The 11,055-nt window shown below is 43.5% G+C and overlaps 1 protein-coding gene across 3 annotated transcripts; it reads right to left on the bottom strand.

The window, feature by feature from the left end:
* Positions 1 to 2,898: 2,898 nt before the first annotated feature.
* Positions 2,899 to 10,591, bottom strand: IDNK (IDNK gluconokinase). 3 transcript variants are annotated; one of them, XM_042033722.1, is made up of 5 exons: positions 10,190 to 10,291; positions 10,008 to 10,038; positions 9,578 to 9,664; positions 5,873 to 5,916; positions 2,899 to 3,908 (listed from the first exon to the last, which is right to left on the bottom strand). In XM_042033722.1, the coding sequence occupies exons 1-5, from the start codon at positions 10,228 to 10,230 to the stop codon at positions 3,548 to 3,550; spliced, it is 564 nt and encodes a 187-aa protein (XP_041889656.1). In that variant the 5' UTR covers positions 10,231 to 10,291; the 3' UTR covers positions 2,899 to 3,547. The 3 variants fall into 3 exon arrangements, with proteins under 3 accessions (XP_041889656.1, XP_041889657.1, XP_041889658.1); XM_042033723.1 differs by lacking the exons at positions 9,578 to 9,664; positions 10,190 to 10,291 and adding an exon at positions 10,488 to 10,591; XM_042033724.1 differs by lacking the exon at positions 9,578 to 9,664 and having other exon boundaries at positions 10,190 to 10,294.
* Between the last annotated feature and the right edge of the window lie 464 nt (positions 10,592 to 11,055).

The following is an 11,055-nucleotide window of genomic DNA, read 5'->3' on the forward strand; positions in this document are numbered from 1 at the left end:
TCATGGGGTGCAGTCCTCCAAGGACAGGCTGCTCCAGTGTGGGTCCCCTACAGGGTCCTACAGGAAACCTAATCCAACATGGACTCCTCTCTGCACAGGTGTGCACATCCCTGCCATGACCTGCTCCAGCACAGGTTTCCCACGGGGTCACAGCCTCCTCTCAGGCAAGCACCTGCTCCAGTTTGGGTCTCTTCCATGTGCTGTAGGTGGATCTCTGCATCCCCATGGACGTGCTTGGGCTGCAGGGGCACAGCTGCCTCACCATGGGCTGCACCACGGGCAGCAGGGGAATCTTGGCTCCGGTGCGTGAAGCACCAGCTCCCTCTCCTTCTCCACTGACCTTGATGCCTACAGAGTTGTTCCTCTCACGTTCTTACCCCTCTCTTCTCTGGCCGCATTACATCTGCGCAATCACTTTTTTCCCCCCCTTCATAAATCTGTTATCACAGGAGTGTTACCACCATTTCTGATTGGCCCAGTGTTTGCCAGCAGCACATCCATCTTGGAGCCAGCTGAGACTGGTTCTACAGGGCGTGGAGGAAGCTTCCAGCAGCTTCTTACAGAAGCTACCCCTGTAGCCCTCACCCCCACTACCACAACCTGGCCACACAAAGCAAATATACTGCATAATAAAATAAATATTATTAATAAAAAAAAATAACCATCTCAATTTACAGTTGAGGTGGCAAGTAGCTAGTCTGTTCCTTTGCCTGTACAAATAACTTGTGCAGTTTGGAATAGATAGCATTTCATTTCTCCTCATTTTAGCATTGAAAAATGCTTATGCTGTAGTAGGTACAGTATTTACACAGCATGTTACTAACTGTGCTTAGCACAAATTCTTGAGGATGTACAGTGCACGTACCTTGCATAGAAAATTTGTGCTTAGAGACAGAGAAAGCAATTTCTAACTCCAGGTGTTTCCCCCTCAGTTTTTGCTGCATTTGCTAAATATATTTCAAAATACACACAGAGCACTTGCATCCAGATAACTTGTGCTAAATATTAATAGCCTGCCCAACAAACCTGAATTTGACATCCCTAGAATAGTAGTGTTAGTTTAAAAACAACAACAACAGCAAAACCGAAGAACAAACCCTCTCAACAAAAAACCCAAATGAAACCAAAATGAAGTAAATGAAATGTTGTAGGACTGTGTTTGGGCGGGGATTGTTCTGCTACCTTTTTCTTCCACTGCACACATGCACAGCCTGATTAAAATCTGACAGTAGTTTTATGTGCTTAGTATTTGGATAATTTACATATTAATCTATTAATTTGTCATGCATGGGATATAAGTGAACAGAAGTAATGCTTTGTCTTTTGGAATAGCACGTAACAGATGACTGATTAAGTTGACAACAACCTTCTTCGCAGTATCTTTTAAGTAAAAGCAAAATGCAAATATATTAAAAGGGTAAGGAAATACTCCCAACATAGAAGCAAAGAGTGAGAAATACCCTGCCCTAATTTGAAGAAGCATGAACTGCCTGTAAGTATGAACATGCTACTTTGTTTAGAAACCTTCCAAAACCCAAGCTGCTTACATAAAATTTTCTAAAAGAGAATGTTTTTTAACTGTTGAGTACAATTTTCTGTTGGTGAAGCCACTTTGTGAGCATCCTATAAATGCTGACAAGCAGATCTGAAAATCAAGTCTGGCCTTCTCAGAACTCACACTTTAAAATGTCCCTTTAAATTATTTAAAGGTCTGATCCTGTGTGTGACAGGATGCAACTGCTGTAGAGTGTCTTGGTCTGACTTTATTGTGTGTGAAAGAAGTAAGCATAAATCTGTATTTAATAATGGGTACATTAGTCAACTGTTTGTAAAATGGTGTATTGGAAAAGATGAAGACCTCATTAACAGCAGAGGTGCCACAATAGGGTGCTGTCTCTATGATTTTCATAGCTACTGAATTTGTACAGGTCACTTGGTCTGAAGGGGTCTCTGAAATTTGGGGGTGTTAAGAAGCAGACAGACATCCCTGTCTCTTGCAGTTAACTTTGCCTCTGTGTCTTAAACTTGCACCCTGGCTCTTGGAACAAACAGGCTCTGAGGTGAGAGAACCCTGTATTGTACAGCAGCAGACTAAAACTGGTAACTGCCTGCCATTCTCCCTTCACATCACAAATAAACAGGAAAAGACCACTTTTGGGTAGGTTAATGCCTAAAATCTCCACTCTGTGTCTAAAAATTGCTGCTTTCAGTAAGCTAATGCCTATTTATTGCACTAATTTAAGCACAGTAGTTTGTCTAGTAAACCATAAAGCCCTTACTATTTTCATACATAGTGAGAACCATGACTAATGTTTTTCAACTTCTTACCCGGGTAGAAATTACCTTAAAGATGCTTACAAACATGAGGTGTTCTTCTACAGGAGTTCATCCATCATCCCAGGAATAAAAAATAATTGCATAACACACTAAAAATAATCCATGTAGGACAGCACATGGAGGTGTCTCCATTCAGACAAGACTCAAATCTTTCTTACAGAAACTATCTGAAGTTTTCATACCATTAAGCTGAAAAGGCATGTCTGTGTAACATGACATGAAGTACTTTTTGAAAAACACCTTGGCAGTAAAAAAGGACTTTATCCTCAAATTCTGTGAGCTGGATGACTGATTGGATATTTGGAATTTTCTTCTCAACTTCATCAAAAAAGATGAGAAAAATATGTATTAGGAATAGTTTGAGCCAAAGCTTTAAAGCAGTTGTATAGACATGCACTGAGGTGCCCACCAGCAATGGGAAGCGAAGGAGAATATCCAACTGCAAACGAGTAAGCCTTCAAAAAGAAGGAAATGTCTATCAACCTTGCATTCAGTACCTTAAATCACTGGTTGACTCACATTTGAACACAATGTGTACGCTTTGTACATGAAAGCTCTAAGTTCAGAGCCAGAATGATGCTTTATTTCTAAAACTTTCCATTCAATCAAGTTTTGTATATTCCATCACCACCACTACCTTTCTTTTCACACATTTTTGAGCTTGGTGGTCAATGCATACAGTAAGAGTTCAGAAAAGTTCTTATGAAGTCATCAGTGTTCTGATGAGGTCAACAAGGACACAAACACAGAACTTGACGACAATCTGGCAGTGAGATGGGGTAGTGTCAGATACGGAACTTCATCATGTATATTTCTGCCTCTTCTAGAAAAATGATATTGTTTTTAACAAAGCTGTAAATTATTTAACCTTGTAGTAGCAGACGTGCCCATCTCAGTGTTGGACAGGGTACCTATTAAAATTAAGAAAATAAATTATTCTGTGTGACCCTTGGCAGGATTTTCAAAAGCAGGCTCTTACTAAAATGAGAATTTTAACTTCATAGAGTGAAGGGTTTAAAAAGTTAACAGTTTTTGCAAATTACATCTTATATGTCTTTTACAGAGCCATGATAAAAAAAACAGAGTAGTAAACCAGCTCTTAAAAATAAGTTGGTTTGATTTAATAATCAATTAATCAATTTAATAATTAAAATCCTGTCTCATAGCCTTGATATCCTTCGGGGAATTTCTATATGTGTCATTCAGAAAATCACTCCAGCAAAACCTCACCCCGAAGAATGGCACTCTCAATCTCTAGCACTATTTCAGGGAGAGATTTTTCTACACTGAAAGTAATGAAGTTTTCTGGTGCACTAGGTGGCTCCAGAGTATCAAACTGAGACTTGAGAAGTTCAGGTGGCATAAAATGACCTCTCCGCTTCTCCAGGCGGCCAGCAATGATGTCCTTAGGTCCATCCAAATGAACAAAGAGGATCTTCAGTGCTGGGTTTTCTCCTGGTTGCTGTGGCTGGTTGCTTTCAGTTGCAGATGCTCCACTAATTAACACACGCCTGTACATCTTCTTCAGTGCAGAACAGGCCAGAATTGTATCTTGTCTAGATGCATCTTCTCTATGAAAAAGAAAAAAAAAGCAAAAGTCTTTACATATTTACATGTGGTATAACAAAAATGGCTTGTTACTTCTGCTGAACAAGGTAGACAAGCCCTAGCTCCTCAAGAACGACAGCCATGGGAGTAGTGGCATTTTGACAGTGGTGTTTGAGTAATTTTGACAGGAGTTTGAAACCAAATTTCTAATCCAGGTAAAGATATGATTTGAAAGTGAGGTCAGGCTAGCTAACCTCCTGGTAAAATCTCAGTCTTAGGGACCTTGTATACTAGCCACCATTCTTTCCTAAATTAAATTCAATTCTAGCACAAGGAAGTGTCAAGATCATTTCCTTAATTGCTGAGAACAGGAACTAAATATCCATAGAAACACCTATCCATTATCTATAAAATTACTATACTATTCTCTCTAAAGGTAAGTGGCTGATAAACAGTACAGACCACTGTTCTTAAATACTCCATATTTTCAATACCTGTTGTCACTGTCTCAGATTTAACTGTAATATTTTGTTTCCTGAAACTCATTGGCAGCACTGCATTTATGCTTACTTCAGATTAAACAAGAGATTGCAGGTCAGCGAATGCTTTGCACATGTATTTTCTGCTGACAAGCTTTCTTAAAATAAAGCATTTAACTTTGGGTGTGCTTGTTCCACCAAAAAGCAAATCCAGAATTAGTTGTCTCTATGAAGAGTAAGTAAAATTCCTGCCTAAGGAAATATATTCTGTAATAAAATTAAAATCAGGTATAAACCTATCTATATAAACCTATTCAATGATAAAAATCCTACTATGGTCATCAGACTTTGGTTCAAAGGGAAGTAAGAACTTTTAATACCTATCATTACCACCTAGGTAGGTCAGTGACAGCCTCAGCTACTAATAAGTACTGATAATTAAACATTGGCATTAGGCTCTTTTAAAGTATAGTTTTATAAAGTTTCCAGAGCTGGGCAGTGGCATTGAGCTATCACATAACATAAAGCAATGGATCCAGCAGATAATCCAGTCAAATTTCTCAATGAATTAACCTGTGCTCCAATGAGGTATGCTCACCTAATGTGCACAAGCAAGTGTAAAGCCTGGCTGAACAGTCCCTTCCCTCCCAACCTTTTTCCTCATTTGGAACATGCTCCAGTCCCTTCATCATTGTTGTATGCTCTCTAGTATGTCCATGCCTCTCATAATGAGGAGCCCAGAACTGACACAGCACCTGAGGTGTGGCTCACCAGTGCAAAAGGAGAGGGGAAGGATCACCTCCTTTGACCTGCTGGCAATACTTGGTCTAATATAGCCCAGGATTTTGCTGGCCCGCCTTGCCAGAAGAGCACATTGCTGGCATATGTCCAGCTTGGGTTGTCCACCACAGCTCCCTCAGGCTCTTTGCTGCTGCTTTCTAGCTGAGTGCCCCTCAGTGTCCATACTAGTGCTTGGGGTTGTTCCTTCCCAGGGGCAGGATTTTGCACTTTCTAAAAGGTTCCTACCAATCTGCTTCTACAGCCTTTCAAGGTACCTCTCCATCAGTTAGTCCTCCCATTTTGGGGTCATCTGCAAATTAGCAGAGTACACTCAAGCAAACTCAAACTGTGTCAAACGAACTTGGCACTGTATCTTATTCAAAATAACAGTATTTTATCCTACTGTTACTACTGGTGTATTTTGTGGTTACGTTCTTTGTAAGTAGCTAATGTCAGGTTTATTAATAAACTGGATCCTTGAAATTATTTTTACACAGATAGTAGAAAAACAACCATCATTGCAACAAATTCCCACTTTATTTCTCAGGGATTAGCTCACCATCAGCAATTATTATGACAGTTTAGATTAGTAAAAATAGAATGACTTTACTACTTGCAGTATTTCTTTACACTACCACATACTTTTCTACTTTGCAATGCAACAGGGAAAAATACTTTTGGTACTTCTGTCTTCAGCTAAAAATTTTTAAAACTCCATATTCTCTTACCTCCTTAGTATGTCATGCAATGCACAAAGCCAAGGAATCCTGTCCTAGAAATAAAACAAGTTAGTTAAAAATTCTTTAGAAATTAATTTGAAACTATTGCTTCTAGCATCTCAGGTATTTAACTAGAGGTAAAAATTAGCATTAAACTGTACAGCAAGTTCAGTTTTGAATCTCTTTCTTCCTCTATAGATTTGCAACCACTGCCTGAAGGCTACTAAGAAGTGCTAGTCTTATTATGAATAAGATGCTTTTAGTGGAATAGTACTTTTTATATTACACGTACCTACAAGTATATGAAGGAAGTAATATGTATGCAGATGTAGCATGCACCTTGTAAACCTCTGAAGCACAGTTAGCTTATCTCGCTTCTATTACACTATTCAAATGTACAGCTTGAGTTATTAATTCTTCTCCCTTATATAGTGTCATACACACCCCTCCATCCCTGTTTTGGATCCAAGTTGAAGGTTTCAGGAACAGACAGATCTAAATTAGTTATCTGCAGTAATTATGTCAGTAGCAATCACAAATAAATGTAACCATAGCCACAATTTCTCAAAACTTTTGCCCATTACTTAGGCAAACACAATGTGAGCGATTAATCAGATGCTTATTTAATCTGAAATTTTAAGCTGCTGCAAACTTTTGTCATGCCTAATGAGCACTAAACAACTGCTCCCATTTAATCTTTCAGTGCTGTTACTGCTGGGTGAGCACAACAAATTATAACATGGACAAATAAATGCAACAATTTATTGTTACTGTCATTACAGAATATATTACCCTTGGTATTCAAGAAGGCCCTCACAATTTTGCACCTCTCATTTTTCAGAAGAGATGCTTTCCTCTTGCTGAGCACCATGCACCAGTGATTTAGTCTTTCAAGTGTACAATGCTGCTACAGACAACATACAGGCTTCCAACCACTAGTGAAAGATACAAGTTTTTAACCAGAATCTAGAATATTTTTTTCAATCTAAACTAGCTAAGGACTTGTCCCAAAATATTTGAAGGACTAAAAAGAAAAAGTGGAAGCCTTGCAAAAAAAAGAAGAAAAAAAAGTAGGAGCTTTGCAAGATTTTTCTATTACAGCTAAATCCTTAAAGTCTTTTTCAAAAGATCTCGTTACTGCCTCTTGCCCTGTTTCTAAGCTTGGTATGTTTTTAGATTGATTACATCTGTTCACCAGCATTGTTTAGTTTATATTCTTCATTTAAAAGTCTTTATCTACATTTATAAGTGCATATTTCTCTAGAAGCAGTAGACATGAACTTTTTAAATTCTTCCTGGTTCTTTACAGGAAAAGTGGCTTTAACTGTAAACCCACTGTCCTAATTGATGGCAAATGGAAAAATCCTTTTTTTCAAGCTGTACCATTAAGCTATTAGTACTTCAAGCATTGCCAGTCCATGGGATTGTCCTGCTCCGCTCTGCACTGGGGCAGCCTCACCTCGAGTGCCATATGCAGTTTTGGGCACCACAATATAAGAATATAAATATATTGGAGCGCATCCAAAGGAAGCCAATGAGGATGCTGAGGGACCTTGAGGGGAAGGCCTATGAGGAGTGGCTGAGGTCACTTGTTCTGTTCAGACTGCAGGAGACTGAGGACAGACGTCGCTGCAGTTACAACTTCCTCATAAGGGAAGGAGGAGGAGCAGACACTGATCTCTTCTCTGCGGTGACCAGTGACAGAACCCAAGGAAAAGGCCTGAAGTTGTGTCAGGGGAGGTTTAGGTTGGGTATTAGAAAAAGGTTCTTCACCCAGAGGGTGGCTGGGCACTGGAACAGGCTCCTGAGGGAAGTGGTCACAGCACCAGCCTGACAGAGTTCCAAAGTTGTTTGGGCAGCACTCTCAGGCACATGCTGCAATTCAGAATCATAGAATCACTGGGCTTGGAAAAGACCTTCAAGGTCATCAAGTCCAACTTTTGAGTGAATACCACCATGATAGTTAAACCATAGCATTAAGTGTCTACTTGGGTTTTTTTTAATACTTCTAGAGATGGTGACTCCACCACTTTTCTGAGCAGCCAGTTCCAAAGCTTAGCCACTCTTTCAGTGATGAAACTTTTCCTAACATCCAACTTGAACCTCCCCTGGCACAACCTGAGACCATTTTCCCTTGTCCTAATCCTTGTTACCTGGGAGAAGAGGCTGACTCCCATCTCAGCACAACCTCCTTTCTGGTAATTGTAGAGACTGATAAGGTCTCCCCTGAGCCTCCTTTTCTCCAGGGTAAAAACACCCCCAACTCCCTCAGCCACTCCTCACAGACTTGTGTTCCAGACGCTTCAACAGCCTTGTTGCCCCTCTCTGGACATGCTCCAGCACCTCAGTGTCCCTCCTGAATTAAGGGGCCCAGCACTGAGCCCAGCATTCGAGGTGCAGCCTCACCAGTGCTGACTACAGAGGGACAATGTCCTGGTCTTGCTGGCCACACTACTGCTGATACAGGCTAGGATGCCATCGGCTTTCTTGGCCATCTGAGCTTGTGCTGGTTCATGTTCAGCTGCTGCCAACCAGCACTCCCATGCCCTTTTCTGATGGGCAGCTTTCAGCTTTTCTGCCCCAAGCCTGTAGTCCTGCCTGGGGCTGTTGTGACCCAAGGACAGGACCTGACATTCCACCTTGTTGAAATTTATGTGATTGGCCTCAGCCCATTGATCCAGCCTGTCCAGATCCCTCTGCAGAGCCGTCCCACCCTACAGCATATCAACACTTCCATCCAAACTGGTGTCACCTACAGACTTACTGAAAGCAGTCAATCCCCTCCATATCATCAATAAAGATGTTAACCAGGATTGGCTGTGACGCTGATCCCTGGGGAATATACCAGTGACCAAAAATCAACTGTTGCTCCATTCACCAACACCCTCTGGGCCTGACCATCCACACAGTGAACAGTGCACTCATCCTAGACATGGGAAGCCAGTTTCTCAAGGAGGATGCTTTGGGAAATGGCATCAAAGGCTTTACTAAAGTCCAGGAAGACGACATCCACAGCCTTGCCCTCATCCATTAGGTAGTTCACCTGAATGTAGAAGGAGGTCAGGTTGTGCAAGCAGGACCTGCCTTTCCCAAACCCCTGCTGGTTGGGCCTGATGCCCTGGTTGTCCTGCATATGCCATGTGATGGTACTCAATCTGTTCCATAACCTTCCGTGACACTGAAGCCAGATTTACAGGCCTGCAGCTCCCTGGATCCTCTTTCCAATCCCTTCCTGTAGATGGGCATCACATTGGCCAACCTCCAGTCATCTGGGACCTCCCAGGTTAACCAGGTGCGGTGATAAATGATGAAAAGTGATTTGAGAGAAGGGTAACAAATTGTTTGAGTTTTCTTGTGCAGGGCCATGTGATGGATTCTGTGGTTCTTGTGGGTCCTTTCCAACTCAGGATATTCTAAAATTCTATGATTCTAATCCAAAACTGCAACTCTGTGTGTGGAGTGTAGAGGGGGAGATTTCTCACAAATCCTGAAACCACAGCATACCCCTTGTGAACTGCCAAGCATCCAATAAACTACTTTTATACGCAGAGCCTTTTTTGACACAAGAAGCCTCCCTCACCTTGCCAAATGCAGACCTATGTTTACAGTCAAACTAGTCTACGCAATAAACCACAATCTACTTTAACAAGAGCTGCATGAAGTTACAGAGATAAATGTGTGCACAACAATTCTTTCAGGGCTTATTCAAGGTACCTCATCAGTGAGTGGTATCCCTTCTGCCATTTTCTTTCTATTCTCTAGAGGATGATAATCATCTGCATCGTAGAATTTCCATCCCAACTAAGAAAAAAATAAATTAATTATGGATCGTTCAGCTAGATCAGGTGACGTAACAATGATTTCAGAATTCACAAAGGCGACACCTAAGAAATTACAGGCTTCTTGCACCACAGTATGAATCACCGTTTATGCCATAATGATTAGCAAAACAGTACTAGGGCAGCTTGATAACAACAACAGCTGTTGCATCACGGCACTGAGCCGAAGTCGGTGCAGGCGACACTGCGCCAGGCAAACCCGGCTCGGGAGACCAGCAGCCCGGTCGAAGGCCGTCGGCCCGGCGCAAGGAGGTGCCTGCCCGCCCCGGCACGCCTCCGAGGCGGCGGCCCCCACACGCTCCTACCTTAGCTGCGAGCCGCGACCCGACCGTGGTCCTGCGGGGAAGCACAAAGGGCCGGTTACGCACCCGCACCCCACCGCATCCCCACCCGCACCGCACCCGCACCGCCGGGCTCCGGCACCGCCGAGCCCCGCCCGGGCACCGCCGCAGCGCCGCCGCTGCTCCGCCCCCCGCCCGCTACCTACTTCCCTGAGCCGCTGACGCCCATCACCACCAGCAGCACCATGGCGGCCCGGCGCGCTCTGCCGCTGCCCTTCTGCCCCTCTGCCCTCCTGCGCCGCCGCCCCGGCCCGCCCTCGGCCCCGGCCGCGGGAGGCGGGTGCGAGCCCGCTCCGGCCCCAGCGCCGCCGTGCGGGAAGCGGCCAAAGCGCCTCCTCCTGCCCCGACGCTGCCGTCATCCGCTCCCCGTCTATGGGAACCCGGGACACCCGTGTCCTATCTCTCGCTCCTTTTCCCCGCAGTCGGTCCTCGTGCTGAAGTTACCTGATCTTCTCCCAAACCCTCTTTGTCTCAGGCTTTTCAGTCTGGTCGGGCGTTTCTCTCCCACCGGGTCCTAGCACGGTATTCGCCATTTGCAGCCTCAGCAACACACGCAGTAATTTCTGCAGTGCGTGTTGAGGTCTGCATTGATGCTCGTTGAAGTCTGTACTACCCTTTGGTGATAAAGGCCTGCCTTTAAAATTTAATTAAGGCATCAGCCATGCCGGGGCTAACTTCGTTTTAGTATTTCTTAAAGCATTGTTCCGGTCATACTTTTAAATCACTGAATTACTGGGTGGGTAAGCCTGGGAAGGACCACCGATGGGGTCATCTAGTCCAATACACCGGCTCAAGCAGGACCCCCTAGAGCACGTTAGGATTCTGCCCAGGCAGGTTTTGAGTATCTCCGGTGAGGGAGACTCCAAAACCTCTCTGGGCAGCCTGCTCCAGCGCTCGGTCACCTTCACAGTAAGGAAGTGCTTCCTGATGATCGAGTGGAACTTCCTTTGTTTCAGTTTCTACCCATTGCCTCTTGTCCTATTGCTCGGCATCACCGAGCAGAGCCTGGCTC

Source organism: Corvus kubaryi, unplaced genomic scaffold, assembly GCF_017639235.1.
Source record: "Corvus kubaryi isolate FWS band 111438036 unplaced genomic scaffold, C.kubaryi_AGA036_p1.0 37357, whole genome shotgun sequence".
In the NCBI taxonomy this organism is placed as follows: domain Eukaryota; kingdom Metazoa; phylum Chordata; class Aves; order Passeriformes; family Corvidae; genus Corvus; species Corvus kubaryi.